Source organism: Ambystoma mexicanum, chromosome 6q (genome assembly GCF_040938575.1).
Source record: "Ambystoma mexicanum isolate Mex_15411 chromosome 6q, UKY_AmexF1_1, whole genome shotgun sequence".
Classification (NCBI taxonomy): Eukaryota; Metazoa; Chordata; class Amphibia; order Caudata; family Ambystomatidae; genus Ambystoma; species Ambystoma mexicanum.
In genome coordinates, this window is record NC_090937.1 from 76,843,846 (window position 1) to 76,861,626 (window position 17,781).

The 17,781-nt window shown below is 46.9% G+C and overlaps 1 protein-coding gene across 5 annotated transcripts in view; it reads right to left on the reverse strand.

Moving 5' to 3' along the window:
• CENPC (centromere protein C) overlaps window positions 1–17,781 on the reverse strand; it is a 1,963,500-nt gene that overhangs the window by 687,338 nt on the left and 1,258,381 nt on the right. For all 5 annotated transcript variants that reach the window (XM_069630493.1, XM_069630492.1, XM_069630490.1 and 2 more), the window contains one exon: window positions 6,443–6,525. In XM_069630493.1, coding sequence (XP_069486594.1) covers window positions 6,443–6,525 — 83 coding nt within the window. The remainder of the gene's footprint in view (window positions 1–6,442; window positions 6,526–17,781) is intronic.

Consider the following 17,781-nt stretch of genomic DNA (forward strand, 5'->3'; position numbering starts at 1 on the left):
ATGTAAAGGCTCAAATGGAGCACCCATAAGAAACTTAAGAACAAGGTTCAAATCCCAACCTGGCACCAAAAAAGGTGACGGAGGGAACACATTAGTGAGCCCTTTCAAAAACTGCGAAATTAAAGGAATCTTAAAATAGGAACACTCTTCAGACGAGCGCTTAAATATGGACAGCCCCGCCAGGTAACCTTTAACGGTCCCCACTTGCAAGCCCCTGTGGGCCAAAGAAAGCAAAAAAGACAAAACCATGGGAATGTCGCATTCAAAAGGATCCACATTCTGAACTCTGCACCAGTCGCAGAACTTGCTCCAACGGCAACGGTAGAGAGACTTAGTTGCCGGCCGCCTGGCCGAGAGCAACACCTCCATCACGTCTTCAGGGACGTCCCAATCCTTATACCGCAACCTTTCAGAAGCCAAGCGTGAAGATTGAGGGATCCGACCTCTGGATGGAGAACCTGACCCCCCTCCCGTGAGAGCAGATCGTCTCGGTAGGGAAGACGACGTGGAGGGCAGATGGACAAGTCTAGAAGGTCCGGGTACCACGTCCTCCGGGCCGACGCCGGAGCAATGAGGATCATCCGGGAACCGAACCTCCTTAACCTCCGCAACACTTGTGGGATAACGGGGACTGGAGGAAACGCGTACAGCAGTGGGAATGACCACTCCACCACGAACGCGTCTCCTAAGGCTCCTCTTGGAGTAAATTCCCGCGAGCAAAACCTTTCGCACTTCCGGTTGACACTGGAGGCGAAGAGATTCACTTGAGGGGTCCCCCAAAGGGCGAAGATCTCCAGGAGATTCTCCTGCGCCAGCTCCCACTCGTGAGAGATCAAGCTCTGCCTGCTCAGAGCATCCGCCGTCTCGTTCTCGTTTCCGGCCAGATGAACTGCCGAGATCGACACTTCCTGCTGGATGGCCCAGAACTCGAGCTGCATCGCCTCCCCTGCACAGCGGAAGTGAGCCTGCCCCCCCTTTTTGTTGAGGTAGTGCATGGCCACCGTGTTGTCCGTCAGAATTAGGACACTCTTCCCGCGCACAGTCGGCAAAAAAGCCTTCAGGGCTAGCCTGACGGCCCTCAGATCCAACAGATTGATATGGAGTCTGGACTCCGACAGAGACCAACGACCGCTGACTGTCAGCTCGTTGGCATGAGCTCCCCATCCCGTGAGGGATGCGTCCGTCATGATCGTCACCTCCGGCCAAGGCAGCCAAAATGGGGCACCCTTCATCAGATTGCCCTCGACTTCCCACCACAGAAGGTCCTGGGCTACCAAGGGCGTCACCTGAACAGGGTCTGACAGCCTGCCGGAGGACTGAGACCACTTGAGCTTGAGCGCCCACTGCAAAGATCTCATCCGCAGAGGAGCCTCTGGCACCAGAAGAATGCAGGATGCCATGAGGCCGAGCAGTCTTAAGAACTCGGACGCTGGGAGAGTCTGGGCAAACTGAAACTTGTGCACCATCTGCTGAATGAGACGAGTCTTCTCCTGAGGAGGAAAACACTGCCCCAGGGACGTGTCGAGCACTGCTCCGATGTACTGGAGCCGCTGCGTTGGTGTCAAATGGGACTTCTTTAAATTGAGGGAGAAGCCCAGCCTGTGAAGGGAGTGGCAGGTGACGGACAGATGATCCAGGACTTGCTCGGGAGAGCTCCCCCTGATCAACCAATCGTCCAGGTAGGGGTAGACGTGAATCCCCCCTTTCCTGAGCTGCGCTGCCACCACCACCATGAGCTTGGTGAAAACCCTCAGGGCGGAGGTCAATCCGAATGGCAGGACCCGAAACTGAAAGTGTGAGTCGCCAAACGCGAACCTCAGGTACTTCTTGTGCTTGGGATGGATCGGCACATGGAAGTAAGCATCCTTGAGGTCGAGAGACACCAACCAGTCCTGAATTTGAAGGGCCTGGAGGACTTGAGAAAGAGTCACCATCTTGAACTTGTCCTTCCTGAGGAGTTTGTTCAAACCGCGTAACTCCATGATGGCTCTCAATCCCCCGTCTTTCTTTGAAATCAAAAAATAAGGGGAATACCATCCCTTGTTCCTCTCTGCTACAGGCACCAGTTCTATGGCGTCTTTCTCCTGCAGGGCTTGAATTTCCTGCGCAAGGAGCGGATCCGGACTCTTCAAAGAGAGGTTCCCTGGTGGATTGTCGTGAGGCCTCTGCCGAAAAGGAAGACAGTAGCCGTGGGTTATGATCTCCAGAACCCACACATCTGAAGTAATGGCTTGCCACTCTACAAGATGCTGCGCCAGCCTTCCCCCAACCGGCGAACCATGGGACCTAGCCTCATGACTGAGTGGTAGCGACTGCGGCGTTGCCTAAGGGCAAAGAGGCAACTGCCCGAGCGGCCTTGGCACCTCGAGTACCTTTGTTTCCTCCTCCGGCACTCTTACGATGGCCTCTTTGACTGCTAGCTCCTCTCGCTTTACTGAAGGACGAGTAACAGCGAAAGGAACCTCCCCTCCATTGCTGTCCCCTAGGACGAAATGGCGGAGGTTGGCGAACTGCAGCGCCCAACGACTTCGCTGCAGCTTTCGAGGTCTGCAACCTCTCAAGGCTCTCGTCAGCCTTGCTGCCAATAAGGTGTTCACCGTCAAAGGGCATGTTGAGGAGCCGGGACTGCACATCAGGAGCGAACCCAGACTTCCTCAACCACGCAAACCTGTGCATTACGGTGCTCGCCGCCATGGACCAGCTGACACAATCCGCCAATTCCAAACCCGACTGAACGGCCTCACACATGGCATCCTTGCCATCCTGAACCATAGCAAGGAAACCATCCCGTTCGTCCCCTTCGGGAATATGATCAGCCACTAATGCAACACAGTTCCACAGAGTGTGAGTGAAACGAGACAAGGCACATATGGAGTTGGCCGCCTGAAGCGCCATACCCCCAGAAGAAAACACTTTCTTCGCCCAGCCGTCAAAACGTTTGTCGTCCCTATCCGGAGGGATGGTAGGATACGACACCTGCTTTGCCGGGGCCGTAGCCGCCTGCACCACCAAACTCTCCCCGGGGTGGGGTGCCTATACAAGTAGCAGGGGTCGCTACTGGCTGGACGGTATTTTCGTGACAAAGACTTGCCCACTGCCGGGAGACTCTCTGGAGCAGTCCAAGCCGCCGCCACCCTTCTCTGCAAAGCCATATGAAAAGGCAAAACCGGGTCAGTGGGTGGACCGAGATCAAGGATGTCCGTGAGATCATCCTGAACGAACTCCCCTGGGGGAGCTGACCAACGCAAGTACTCGGTAACCCGAGACATAAGGAGCCGATATGACGAATCGGCATGAGTGCCAGGCTCCGGCCGACAAAACTCCACCTCCGGAGAGGTGTCCAGTCTACTGGCATCATGCAGTGACTGCCTCAGGTCATCAAACTGACTATGGCCCGAGATAAGGTCACCTGGAACCGTAACCGGAACCAGGCCGCCATCAAAGCCTTCATCACCCTCTGAAATGTACTACAGGCGGGGAGAGGAAGACCTCTGCAGACCAAAGCAGTGCCGGACCTTAGCCACAGCCTTTTTAGGGGCAAACCCCGTGCCACGAGGGCCCTCCGACACCATCGCCTCGAAAGGCGTTGAGGACGCCGAACGAGTCGGCGCCGGCGTCGATAGAAAGGGCGTCGATGTCGAGCGAATCGGTGTCAGCTGCAACGCCTCCAGCATTGGCGGCGTCGACACAGTCCTCGGATCTCCGAGCGTGTCTCTCGACAACCTGGGCGCCGACGGCGTCGACGACCCCCTCGAAGACGGAACCTCAAGAGAAATCGTCGATGACCTCGGCGCCCCAGGCGTCGACGTCTTCTTCGAAGACGGCACAGGATCACGCCGTCTCGAGCGCGTCGAGGGCCGGGACCTGGAACGGGCATGGAGAGAACAGCTACCCTTGTCCGAGCGGGACCTCTCCCACGAGCTGTGCCGACCACCCGAGCCCGAAGGCGTACGGGCGGTGTCTCTCGACCGGTGCCGACCGACCCCACTCGGAGGCGCAGACGGACCGGTGCCCTGCGATTCCAGAATCGCTAGCATCTGCTTCCCGAAGGAAGCCCATTCCTCCGGTGTCGCTTGCATGGAGGGACAAGCAACCCGCCGACGGGCGGAGTCCTCGGAAGAGGACGGGGAAGGCAACCTATGCCGGCGCTTCCTGGAATGCCTAGAAGAGGCGGAGGAGTGGGAGACCGACTCCTGGAAGGAGACCCACCGGACTTCCGACGACGACATGGAGAGTCACCCCTCGAGTCATCGGTCGAAAGTCCCGCAGACCTCGACTTCCGGGGCTTAGACACCCGATCCACCGACAGTTTCTTCTTGCGTTCTCGCAAGGCCTTCGCAGTGAGCAACTGGCAGTCGACACAGTCGTCCGTATCGTGGGCCTCCCCGAGACACCAGAGGCAGGCGTTGTGCATGTCCGTGACCGACATCTTGGACCCACAGTCCCCGCAGTTCTTGAAGCCATGACGCGGGGTTGAAGATGAAAAAGACATTGCCACAAACAACCGAACAGGTTCAACGAACCGAGAAAGAAAACAGTAACTCCAACGAGTCGAGGCGTACCGAGATTCACGAAGCGAACACGTTCGCGGAAAAAACGGAACTGAGGCTATGGGCGTCGTGCGTCTTACTTATCAAATCAGGTGACGTCGGCCGTCGGAGGAGGTCCTCAGGGACGGCGCATTGACGTCATCGACGCAGGACGCAGACGCCAAAGATTTTCTGAAGCAGCACAGCTGTGGACATTACCAGTCATAGATATGGAATACGTCGGAGGACCCAATCCCATCGAAAGTATATTATATAGGGTTTCAACTAACACATCATAACAATGAGTGCTGAAGTACACATTTAAATCTTCCTCCCTCAAAGCCTGCACTAATGATAGATTACAATTTCTTGTTGATTTGCCATTCCAAATTAGGTGGTTTCCTGCTACATTATAGGTGACTTTAGGGGCATAAATGGCGATGTCTCTTCCCACTGACAGGCTTCTCAAAGTTAGCCAAAGACAGGCATGGTGACTCTGTGGGACCTCCTCGGTATACGACGACAAACACTCTGAGACCAAATTTTTAAAAATAAATATACAATCAATGGTAGAGGCGATACCATGAGCCTTCCAAGTAGATCTACTCTGAACGTCCCCTGTAGCGTTTCCATTTGCCATAATGAGGGCCATACCTCTACCAAATTCAACTAGATTTTATGTCGCACACCAGCTTGCTGGTAAATTGACAGTGAAGCTGAGGAACTCGGGTCTGCAAGACAACTATTGAAGTCTCTGCCCAAAATGACCTCCTGAACACCCAAAACTTAGCAATAATCAAGAATGTAATCAATCCAATCGATCATTTGATTAAGAGGGGGGGGACCTGAATGCCAATGTACATTAAATAGTAAGCAGGGGGACTTATTCCCAAAATGAGATCGAGACCAATCATTTTAATCGCTTGAATCCTTGGGTTGGAGATAGTCTAGATCAGGGGGCCTGGTCTGCATCCAGCTGCGCTCCAGATGTTTTGGACTATAACTTCCATGATCACTCACTATTGACTTTGCTGGCTAGGGTTGAAAGTAGCTGTAGTCCAAAATATCTGGAGAGCCAAAGGTTACAGATCCCTGAATGTACACCAGCCCAAGACCTCTTTAGTTCAGAAGGGTCTGCAAGCACTTTCCACAAAACACATTGGTTGGTTTCTTTGGATTATTGTTTGAACACATCTATTGTTAGATAAAAATGAGCACACAGGAAGTGGGCTAACTTAGATGTGTTAGTCATGATTCATTTTCCACGTTCCACTTTATCAAAGTTATAATATTTCCTCTACAAATCCCATAGGCATGCATCGACTTTCCCCACTGTAACATTGCCAACTCCATTATAGAACAATACAAAAGGAGAACAAATCAATGTAATTATGGGACTGTGGTTGGTAACTTCCTGATAAAGTATGTGCGTTGTATTTGTATTTATTGTTTTATATAGGGCCTTAAGGCGCTTTACAATGAACAACAAAAAATACATTAAACATGGAACGGTAGAAGCTATAATGGTAAAGATGAATCAAACCGGAAAATCAGCATGTAGAACAATTTAAATATGAGAAAGAAGAGCGGGGGGCGGTGGAGAAAGAAGGGGGAGAGAGTAGTGAGTAAGGTGAATAGTAGGAAGAAGGGAGATTTAGAAAAGAAGAGGAAGATAAAAAGAAGGCTAGAAGAAAGAGGGAAAGAGGGGGAAGGGGATCTGGGAGGGGAATGAAAAAGAAGAGATTTCAATAAGGAGCGGAAGGAAGAATAGGAAGCTGGTTGTGCAAGATGAGCTGTTTTCTGTCTATTGCTGGGCTTACTGCAATAAATTAACTATGCATAGCTGCAACAAGTTAAAAGTGTTATTGCAAAAAACATACTACAAAGCCAAGACACAGAAACTCATACTGTACCTGGCTCATTTAAATCAAAAGGAACTGGCCGCTCTCCTGCTGATATTTTCCCAACACAACGAGAAGGAACTGGGCCACTTCCACTGTGGAAACAAAATGATTGTCAGCATAGCAATTTCATAATATCGACCAAATAAGGCAAGCTACAAAATAATGATTTACTTTGCAAACAAGGTTAACCTATTTGTGACTAATGTTCTCAATTCAATATTAGAATATGAATTTCCCATCAAGTAAGGAGTAATCCAAAATCCTTGTATATTGGTTCTTCCAAAAGCTCACAACAAACGCACGGGAGCAGCCTTATGCAAGCAGCCTCATGCATTTTTACAAATGAAAACATGTCTAGAATGCAAGAATGCTTTTTGAAATACGGCATTAAGCCCTTCAGCCAAAGCCTATCTGTGATTCTCCTACACATACCTCTGATACATACTGCTGAAACACATTTACAAAATCAAATTAACTCCTTCAAAACTACAACTTGTTAGATAATGTGACTAGGCGGCAACTAGCTTTGTAATAAAAATATCCACCTATTAACAAAAACTACTAGTACATCATGTTCTGCCACTAGTATTAGTGCCAAAAATGCATTTCATATTTGTTGTTGTAATAAACTGGCTACCAAAGAGTATTTCAGCAAAGCGCAGAACAAATAGAGTGTACAAAAAGAATCAAAAAGATTTGATTTACTTAAGAACATATACACATCACTTGTAAGTAGTTAGTAATTTTCTTAAATATGTCGTCACCCAGGTGTCAAGTAAAAGGATGGTGGCCAAACAAAGGACTACACTACGGATTAAATCTAGGTCACACACAAGTGTGATTAATGAGTGGAGGTAAGCGATCGAAAAAGTGTCACTAAGAAATTAATGAAATACTACTATTGAAGCCAACTCTAAAGTGCTCTGTTTCAAAGATGTTCCATCTTAAGCAGATTCAGGATATCGGAAAACGTACCTCCTTAATTGCTATTCTGGTTCTCTTTATGCTTGCTCTACCACTTTTACAAAGTACCTGGATAATGTCTCCGTTGTTCGATCGGCCTTGGTAGCACCACTAATTATCACTTTTAAAAAAAACCCATTTTTAGAATCGGGTTTGTTGCTTTATGCCCTAATTTAGAAGCTACATTGGGGTTGCAGACACGGGTGGTGAATTCGAGGATGATGTCTGAAGCAGATACAGGGGAATGCTGCTTAATTTGATATCTTCCTTGACAGCCTTTATGATAAAGGAGCACCTGTTTCTTGAAGCGTTTGAAACTTATCTAGTTAGTTAGATGTACATTGATAAGGACAGTGAGGGGTAGTCAAAAAAGTAAAGAAAAGTCTACAGAGTTCTTGGTCCTAAACTAGTCTTCATTTTTCTTGAAAGCTAGTAGTTTGCACTTATCAGGATAACATTAGCTAGAGCTAGCCTGGGCAACCCCATGGTACTAAGCAAAAAGCCACATAGGAAAATAACAGGATCAGGGTTCACTAAGCAACTATAGCCTTCACTACTAGATCAGAAGGCTTACCCATAAACCTTTGCATTTTCTAAGCAAGGTTATACAGGTGATTCAAGGAACTTAGAAGGGGCAGATCTCAGGGTCAGGTTGTGTCACAGAATGACAAATGGATAACACTGTCACTCTTTATAGCATTCGGAAGAGGAAGGTGTGAGGAGTTAAATCATTGGTCTCTTTTATTGTATCCCATTCTCCTAAGTCCCAATAGGTTATGTGACAAGCTATAACAGAGCACCGCAAATGGCTCAATACAGTTTTCCCCCTTACCAGTAAGACTGGAACAAGACATATTGTAGAGACTGGAGGAGAGGTATCTGTACGTCTGCCCTCTATATGGTAGTGTAAGGCACAGAACGCCCGAGCCAGGGCTCTCAATTTGGTAGCAATGGACGAGCAACTAGGCTTAAGCTTTCAGGAGGTGAGGTAGGCTGGTTCTTAAGTATAGTGATTCCCCAAAAACCCCACAAAGGAATGTTCACACACACTATTTTAGGCGATGACACAGCTTCTTTATATAAAATAAGATTTGCTACCCAAAATTATATACATATAAAATTAACACTTTGTACTTGGAATACTTATTCAAAGAATGACAAATATGTACTACACTCTATGTGGTACCACACAATACTTAAATTCAGTAATAGATGCACTAACTGCAGACAGTTTTAAATAGGCATGTGAATTATTAAGTGAGGTTAACAGCATAGAATAGGAAAGAAAGGCAGGTTAGTTGTGAACAGTGGCAGGATGCTTTCTTTAGACTAGATATATAATTCTATTTGAAGACCCCCACTCACCCCACCTGTGGGCAACCTGGAATGGAAAAGTTAGGGAGTAACTTATCTTGTCGTTTACAGCCCAGTCCAATAATCTTCAATAGCTTCCGATTCCTTTGAAAGGTTCTACCACCCCCAAAGTACCTGAGAGGCCACAGGAGAACAGGATCCAAGACAAATCTGAGATCCCTTAGCAACTCCTGAGTCTAGTTTCCTAATCACAGGACCTTTGGTGCCTTGGCAGGCGAAGTGGCAGAGTTTCTCAGTTTCAATTGACAATTCATGCCGAGGATGGACGCCCCTTGGAAGTCTGAGTCACTGGGATGCTGAGTCCAAGAAGAAAAATGGAACCCAAGTCTTTCATAAGTGCAGCAGTTTTACTCTTTGCGGTGCTCTCCTTTGGTCAATGATTTTTCAGACTGTAGAAGTCATGTGAAGATGAAACTTGCTGTGGGCTCCTTAAATGCTTGGCAGATGAAAGTAAGACCCCTGGGACACTACGATGACTTCTGGCGGTGACGGTTGCATAGGTCACGTTTGGTGTCGGGTTTCTGAATTTCACGGTTTTCCAACTTTCGTTTTTTTGCAGCCACAGCACGGACCTCTGGACGGCTTCTGGCGACCAGGACTCGACCAATGGAGTGCACCACGGACCCTCGCCAAGTCTGGACCCTCAGGATGTCTTTGTTAGCTTCTTGTGGCTGGAAACCCACCAACGGACCTTCCTCTGCACTCAGCGACTCTTGACTCTCTCCGCAGGAAAAAGTGATCAGTGATGATGGCAAGGATGATGTTTGAAATGTTCTTAGGCAGTTTGGAAATTTTGCAGCTCCTGGTGTCCAGCAGCACTATGCCAGGGTACCCCCTCTTCTGGGCGGTAGACTGCCACGGCTTCCAGCGGTCACAAAACGCACCTCTGGACCCTGGGTGACAACAATGGACTTCTTCGATTCGAGATGTCCGGGCACTTCTCGTCAGGACTCACAAAAAACCCTTCTCCGGACGGCAGGCACACAGGACTGGCTTCCAGGGTTCTTCAGATGAAGAGTAGCAGTTTGCAAGATGGTCCCTTGTAGCTCGGGGAGAGATCTCCTTCATAGTTCCTCTCTGGATAGGTCCTCGGGAGACACAACAGCTTTTGGACTACATTGAAGAAATTGCAGTAGCATACTTCTCCAGCTGGGCTTCAAAAGAACAGCAGCTTCTTGCTAAATTTCGACTTCAGCTTCTGAAACAATTGGTAAGTGAGAGGTCCCCAGATATACATATCTGTTTCCCATTTACTCTGGCTGAGCCAGGCCCAGTCAGCCAATCACCCAGAAGGGCATGCATGCAGGCAGGCACCCAATCTTGCTCACAGGCATTCAGGCCAATTACTCCACCCAGACACCCATAACCAAGAATGTGGATTGGGGCAAGTACATCCAGCCTTTGAGCACACTACACTGGCATTCATGCCGGTTTCAGTCAGGGCTGTCTCATTCATTGTGTCACACAAATAGAAACCAGACTATGTAAGGAACTCAAAGTGGCAACAGTAAAGACAGACACAAGTGATCACAGTTCCAGGGTGTTTATAAAACTCTAAACGCAGGGTGGAAAAAACGCCTAACCTAAACCTAAGATGGGAGCAGGCTTGGACCATCAAATGAAAAATAAGGCAGTCCTTGTGGCGTCTTTTCAAAGAAAAAAAGCCTACACTAAAATAAAAAAACGATTGCCAAATCCTTACAACTAATTATAGAAAGGGAGTGTGATAGGGTTTTCAATAAAGTGTTCACAAATAATAAGTCCGGATGTGATTGCCAGGGGTCTTCCTTCCCAACGACTTGAGCAAGGGACAAGGTGGATCTCCTGAGCACAGCACACACTCTAGCTTTCCCAGCACGGAACGACAGTTCCGTTCAAGCTATCAGGTTCTACAATGGTTAAGTCTTTTTTTCAATAGAAAGTCTTTAGCCTTTGAGGGCATGATGTATTCAACAAAACAAACAACAAGTTTTTCACCTCTGGATTATCCCTCGTTGGGCTCGGATCCGCATGACAAGTGGGACAATCCACTTCCCCTGGTCTTACAATACTTATTGCACTCACAAATCTTAATGTCTTTTTAAACAGCTCCTCAGACTTTGCCCCTTTTTGTCGGCTTCCCTCTGCCGAGTTCACTCTTGCCAACCTTAGCAAAAGAATTCACTGTGGACATCCCTCGGTCAGGTTCACTCCTGTCAACACACTGTGCATAGGGACTTTTTAAATTTTTTTATTTAAAATGATATAGTTTATATGTAAACTTTTCATTTCATATATCTTTCATTCGTTGATACTCGGATATATTTCAAGTCCTATTTGTTGGTTCTCTCATGGTCCTCAGATTATGGATCGTCTGGGCTGCTTCTCGCTGGAGCACGTTTCATGATTTTTTCCAAGAATGATGTTATGGTAAATATCCGTTTGTTATCATGTCCTAGCAGTATTTGTGCCCATCGTTCTTCTGAAGAGTGGGCTTCTTTGCTGGTGGTAAAGTAGGTTCTGCATAGTGTTCTTTGGGGCTGTAGTGTTGGACATACCATGATGATGTGGTATAAGGTTCCTAATGTACCTTTCTGATCACAGAATTTGCATTGAGTGTCTCCTTTGTCCTGGTTCTTGATTATCGCCAATCTTGTTCTGGTGGGCAGTAGATTCAGACGCAACCTCATGAAGAGCGATCTGATTCTTGGATCTGGAAAGATCATCAAGTAGGCTGGTAGTTGTGTTATTGGCCTTGTGTCAAGTGCGCAGTTCAGGTTTTCTTTATAGGTATTTTTCTCCACAATTGTTTTGCACCTGTCATTCTATCTCAGTTTTTTCTTTACGTTTTGTGTGCGCTGTAGCAACATCTCCGCTGAAATATCTTTGTGAACCAGGTATTGCTTCTGCTCTTCCATCCATTTTCTTAGGATAGTGACAAAGGTTGTGTTCGGAGTTGTTCGCATTATTTCTATTGCAGGGATTTTATCTTCTATCGTTATCTTTCGATATAGACATACTTTGTTCCAGGACACTATCGAGCTTATAGATTGTTATGCCAGCTCGAAGCGCATTCGTGGTATTGGAAAACTCAGAGGTAGGTTTAATATTTTCCTCCAGAATGTTGCCTCCAGTTTGGCCCAGATCTTTGGATCCAACTTTAACAAGGATTCTGCTCCATAAACTAATGTTGGGATAACTTTGGTTTTGTAGAATGTTGTTATTGGCACAAACGAAAAATTTTCCATACTTTGTGTAATATGGCTCCTTGTCTTGCAAGCGCAAGGGTTTTCTTTTGGAGCTTCTCGGCCAATGGTGCTTCGTCTTTTGTCTGGTTGATAATAATTCCCAGATATTTAAAGGATTCTACTACCTTTAGTTGTTGGCCATCGATTCTTATGTTTGGGCTCCTTTCCTTGGCTTTGGGCTTCCTAATGGCCATGATTTTAGTTTTTTCGATGTTAATTTTGAGCTTGTGATTGGCCATATATGTCGATAATCGGTCCATGCTGAGTTGTAGGCCACCTGGAGTTTTGTCCAGCAGTACTATATCGTAGGCATAAATCATTATAGGCAATCGTGTGGAGTTTACTTTGGGTGGATTAAGTTCAGGATCACTCACTTCTTGCTCTATCTCTGCTGTAAACAAGTTAAATAAGGTCGCTGCCAGGGGGCATCCTTGTTTAAGACTGTTCAAGGTTTCCATCTCGATTGTGTGTATTCCATCATTGGTCAGTCTTACTCTTATTTTAGTCTCAGAGTACAGCAGTTTGATCGGCTTCAGGATGTAATCTGGGCAGTTCCATTTTTCAAGCTTGTTTCATAAGAGCTGCCGATTTATGGTGTCGAACGCTAGGTGAAGGTCTACAAACGCCATCCAGACTGTTGTTTTTGACGTCATGGTTTCTTGCTTTACTAGGTTGAGTAGGAAAAGGTTTATTTCCGTATCTACTTGCCGCGTGAAGCCTGTTTGCCCCTTAGCAAACCGATTTTCCTCTGTTGCCTGTTAGGCAGAATCCTGTGCAGTTCCTTTAGGGAGCACTGCAAAAAGATTAAGACTAAAGGTGTTGGCAGTAAACCCAATTGGTAGTAGTCTACACCACCCAGATTTACCTGGTAGCTGTGGCTGAGCAGTTAGACTTCTCTCAAAAAGAGTTAAGCAGTATATAGAGTATACACATTAGGTACCAAAAGACAGTAGCACAAGCAAACACTGACCAGAGCTTTGGTATAAAAGTATACAATTATTTATTTAAAAACACACTTGTAAAAATACACTGGCACTAATATGTCAAGCAAGTTCAAACACAGTCACTAGAAGTATATACACCTCCCTAATTAAATTAATTGACAAGTCTAAGTTAAGACACCACTTATTTGCAAAACAGAGGTGAGCGTGTAACGTTAGATGGCACTCTAATAATTCAGTTAAAAAGGGAGAGAAAAAGCAGAGTATAGAAATATCAAAATACCAACACTTTTAGGAAACCAAAGCAAGTCAAGAAAGGCAGGGTCTACTGTAGAGCAAAAAGTTCATAGGCCAGGCCCACTCTTGGAGAGAGCAAGGTGGAATGTGCCCAAGATCAAACAGTGGAAATGCACTTGAAGTCTTTGCAGAAAAAGTCGCAAAAAGAGTAGGAATAGTTCAGAGAAGCAAAGTTAGCAGGTCTGGGGCCAACCCAGTATATAGGACAAGGATTTAGGGGACATCTTGAGCACTCTGTAGAAAGGGAGGCCAGGCAGGACACAGTACCTTAAATGGGAAGGAAGCTCCAGCGGAGGCAGTTGTTCCTGGCAGTGGTTGCAGCTCGGTGTTCCAGTCAGAGGAAGAGAAGATCTCGTAGCAGAAGTTTGGAGTCGTTGCACTGCCCAGGGATGAAACCAGCCACGGAGTTCCCGATTAAAAGGTCCTTTTGTTCGCTGTCAAAAGTGGTGAGCTTGGCTATCCGGCCGCCGGGGTGCTTGGCACGGACGATTCGACCAAGGCACACTTCTGGAAGCGAAAGAAGGTGAACTGGTTGTTCCTACCAGCTCAAAGGGGGACAGACTCTCCAGATGAAGATCTTCCCTGTCGTTGGAAAGTGGCGAGTTCGTGCAGCAGGGCTTCACTGGTGGTGTCGTCGGGTTGCAGGTGGCTCAGCTTCTTCTTCGTTGGATTCTTAGGTCCTGTGGCGACTTCTGAAGTTCCAGTCCCCAAAGCCCTGCTTTTATGCAGAAAAACCCCCATTCATCAGCCTAGCTGTCAATCGAACATGCTAAGTGGTGAGCCGGGCGGCTCACCACTGGGCCAATCACACAAGAGTGCGACTTGAGTTGCCAAGACAACTCAGTCCAGGGTGCCTATTCCCCCCCCCTCCCACACATCCTGTAGACCCAGACAGAGTGGCAGCACTTTTGGAGGCTTCTGTACAGAAGCCCGCCAAAAGTGTAACAAAGGGCTCGACTTGGGTTAGGGTTTCAGAGGCGAACACAAACACCATTTTAAAACCGAGTCCTGGAAAAAAGACCCAACCGGGGAATTAATATTAAATAAATAACCCGGCGGTATCTTTAACATTGCACCAAAAAGTGGTGCGTTTAAAATCAATGGGAAAAGCCCATAGGAAATATTCCGGTGGAATATTTTGCGTGCTATCCACTGCCACCAGCCAGAAACTCGACAAGGGGGAACGGGACAGTGCCCCCTTGGGAAACAGACCCAGGGGCAATCGAATTACCCCTACCAGTACTTCCACAATATGATGGTTTGTACTGGTTCTGCTCACAATTTAAGACTAGTAAAGCCAATAGTGACTTTACATGCCCTGGGAGACAGTAGTCAGCCCCAGGGTATGGAGTCTATGTTTGGGGGTCACTGTGACACCCCTGTGTTACTGCACTGAGGGTGCTGTGTAACACACATACCAAACACACATGAAGCTCTATGGAGTGAAAGACCCCATAGCCTATAAAACACATACATAGTCAAAGGACACTCTCAAATCATGCCTAAGAGTGGGAGAAAAAGAGTCCCACTCTTAGCAGGAGAAAAAAAATAAACCCCAAAAATCCAGCAAAGCTGCTGGGGGACTCACTAGGTTTGGGAAATTAGCCTCAACAGAGAATTCTCCCTAACATTGCCCATGTTGTTAGGTGTTGCAGCCGAATTGTGGCAAAGATTTTCCCCAAGGGATCTAGCAGGGCTATTGGCCTATAGTTGGCTGCATTTTTTTTCTTTTGGCCCTTGTTCATATATTAGTATGAGCGTGGCGGACCTCCAGGTTGATGGTTTTGTGTTGTGCCCATTTATTATGATTAGGAGTTCGATCATCAACGTTGCCCATTGGGCTGGGTGCTTCTGTATTACTTTGTTTGACAGCCCACCAGGCCCAGGAGCCTGTGATGTATTTAGTTTGCAGATTATTTGGATGATGTCCTCTTGGGTACAGGCAATGGACCATTTGATGGCCTTTAGAGTCTCCTCAGTCACTGCCGTGTCCCTCTTCCCATAGAGTTTAGAGAAGTACTCTATCCAGTGCTTTTCAAGCACATTTTGTATAAGATGATATTGTGCCGGGTATGCTGAGTTTAGGAGTGCCCATAGGTCTCTAGTGTTCCGATTATTAAGGCATTCAAGCATTTGTTCTGCATCTGCCTGTAGTAATGCGCTCTGATGCGTCTTTAACCAGCTATTTCTTTCTTTTTGAATTGTTTGCTTGGAGCTTATATTGTAGTTTTTCTGTAGGAGTTTACATTTTTTCCTTAACTCTTTTTTCTCTGATTAGGGGGTCGTAATGATGTTTGTGCACCGGTTTGTCGGTCACAATTGGCTTCATTGTTCTGTGATATGGGATCAGGAGCCATCCGTAGTTGAGCTTTTCGCTCGGAGGTTTCTCTGTCGACAGGAAGGTTCCTATCATTGCTTCCGTCTGATTTGGATTGATTCTTAGCCGCGTTTGTCGCATGTTAAGTAACAAAGGTGGAAGATATAGTTTCTGTCTTCATGTGCCGTGCGTCGACCATGTGAATGTAAGTATGCTATGGTCGCTCCAAGTGGTATGTAGAATTTCCCTATTTTTTTGTGCCTGATAGATCCCTGATGAAATGAAAATATAGTCCAGGATAGATTCCGCGGACCACTGTTCCCAGGTTGGGATCATTTTGTGTTCTTTTTGATTATAGTATGTTCCTGCATTCATCAAGGATCTCATCTCCATTTCTTTAATTCACAAATTTTCTTTGGTGGGTAAAAGGGTCAGATCTATGGCTTTCCCTTGTTGGTCTATTAGATGCAGGTTCAAGTTGCCACATATCACCATTTCGATGGAGGGATAGTTTGCGATTATGCGGTCGAGTTCAGTCATGCGTTTATCTATAAAGGTTGTTTCATTGATGGCCACTGGGTTCCAGTAAAGATTGACAACGAGTAGGGTTGGGTGGTCGCAAACATACTTCTTCTGGGGCCCATGTGCAACTTCTCTTTGTAGTATAACATACTGTAGCCAGGGATTTATATTTTCATATTGCATCGGTGTCCATGGTGAATCGATTTTCATCAGCATCAGTTGCCCTGCTGACCGTCTTCCCTGTTGGTGGATTTCTGAATTGTGGATGACCATGTATCCTTTGCATGCTGGTGGCTGCGTCATCCACGTTTCCTGTAAAAATGATTTGGCCATCAGTTAACGTTGTGTGTGTCTGCTCAAAAATATGTTCCATGAGAACAATTTCACCTCATCCTGGTTGGCCTCTGCTGATTGTTATCTTGGTGCAGCTCTCCACCTCCTATCTTGGGCCATGTCTCTTTAGGATCTTGTTCGTTTTCTGTTTGTCTCTCTTGGGGGTGTGTCTTCATCAATTGAGCTGCAGTAGTGGTGCCAAGTGAGGAGTCTGTCAGTTTTGTTGTTATTTTGGACATTTCTTTTATTAGTGACATCAGGGCTGTGGTTGTATGTACCCTCTCTGCGCGATCTGCGATGGCAATATCTGCAAGTCTCGCTTGCCAGATCCTACTTGTCTAGTCCTCGTGTTACAGCCGTTTCTGGAGTTGAGCCATAAAGTTCTCGATATGGAAGTGTTTTGTGTGCATGAGAGCTAGCAGAGTCGCCTGGTCTTTTATCGCATCGATAATTGCCTCATGCAATTTGAGGTATGGGATCATGGATTGCGTTGAAGTTGCGATCAGGAGTTTTTGTAATTCTTGCATTGTTGTTGGTAGTCGAGTACATGGGTAGCCCCCGGGCCGTTCGTCGGTGTATTTTGGTCTGGTATTTCTGAGGCCATTTGTTGACTCTGGTCAGATTTTGTAGGTATTTCTTCGTTCTGGGCTCTGTACAGATCGTCTGGTGTCCGTATCTTTTCACGTCGCTCTTCTTTGATGGTAAACAAGAAGTTTTGATCTAGGTGTGTATAGGCTGGTGTCGAGGTATAGCAGTGCCTCGGGTTCCCGTCTCCCGTTGATGACCGCTGTTGGCGTTTCGTTTTTTCATGTGGGGTCATGATTGAGTTCAGTTCCAGTGGGTCCAAAGAGAGGCGGGCGGTGCTGAAGGGGAGGATGGTACCATCCCGTTATTTCTCTGTCTATTTGAGCCGGGTCTTTTCTTGTAATTGCATCCATAATTCTCTTGATTTTCTAGCTTTTTCTCTTCTTTTGGTCGTCGATTACACTATATCTGTGGGGCGTCTGGTTAGGTTGTGTCGGTTTGATTGGTCCAGCTATCCGAGGTTGGACAAGGGCTATCTCGTCATCGGCAGCTCTCTTTGGCTCCACTGGTTTCTGTTCTTGCCTGTCTTTGACCAACTCTGTATGGTACTGATAGGCCTTTGTACCACCGGCTGGTGGAGAGCCGTCTGGCTGGAGTACAAGATGGTGATTTAGGCTGATCACCTTCCGGGGTTGTTCTTCGTGAAGGTAGATTTATACCTTTGCTTTCTTGGTGCTCCTTGAGTGGGTGAGGCATGGTGCCCATTGAAGTCTTATCTCCTTCAATTAATGATATCTCGTTGCACTTTGGGCGTTCTGAAGGTTGCAACTCGCCTATTTCCTCCACTCC